Genomic DNA, 283 nt, shown 5'->3' on the forward strand with positions numbered 1-283 from the left:
AAAGAGTTAGAAGTAGCTCTCGATGCAGCTTTGACAGCAGGATACAGACATATTGATACTGCTACAGCATATGAAAATGAATGTGCTATTGGCAACACTTTAAAAAAATGGTTTGATTCTGGCAAACTCAAACGATCTGATTTATTTATAGTAACAAAGGTGTGTTCATATTTTGATATAATGATACTTTTGTGTGTGTGTGTGTGTATGAGAACACAATATAAGAATATTTTTAGATAAATATAATCATATCTAAATATATATAATCATATCGTTTGAGTTT

At 29.3% G+C, this 283-nt stretch overlaps 2 protein-coding genes across 4 annotated transcripts in view; one reads left to right on the forward strand and one right to left on the reverse strand.

Moving 5' to 3' along the window:
- LOC115245264 (aldo-keto reductase family 1 member A1-like) overlaps positions 1–283 on the forward strand; it is an 8,200-nt gene that overhangs the window by 6,687 nt on the left and 1,230 nt on the right. For both annotated transcript variants that reach the window (XM_029823499.1, XM_029823498.1), the window contains exon 3: positions 1–159. In XM_029823499.1, coding sequence (XP_029679359.1) covers positions 1–159 — 159 coding nt within the window. The remainder of the gene's footprint in view (positions 160–283) is intronic.
- LOC115245267 (protein ARV1-like) overlaps positions 1–283 on the reverse strand; it is a 4,613-nt gene that overhangs the window by 2,649 nt on the left and 1,681 nt on the right. The window lies entirely within an intron of this gene.

The sequence above is a fragment of the Formica exsecta genome, unplaced genomic scaffold, assembly GCF_003651465.1.
Source record: "Formica exsecta isolate Colony F162 unplaced genomic scaffold, ASM365146v1 scaffold933, whole genome shotgun sequence".
NCBI classification, from domain to species: Eukaryota; Metazoa; Arthropoda; class Insecta; order Hymenoptera; family Formicidae; genus Formica; species Formica exsecta.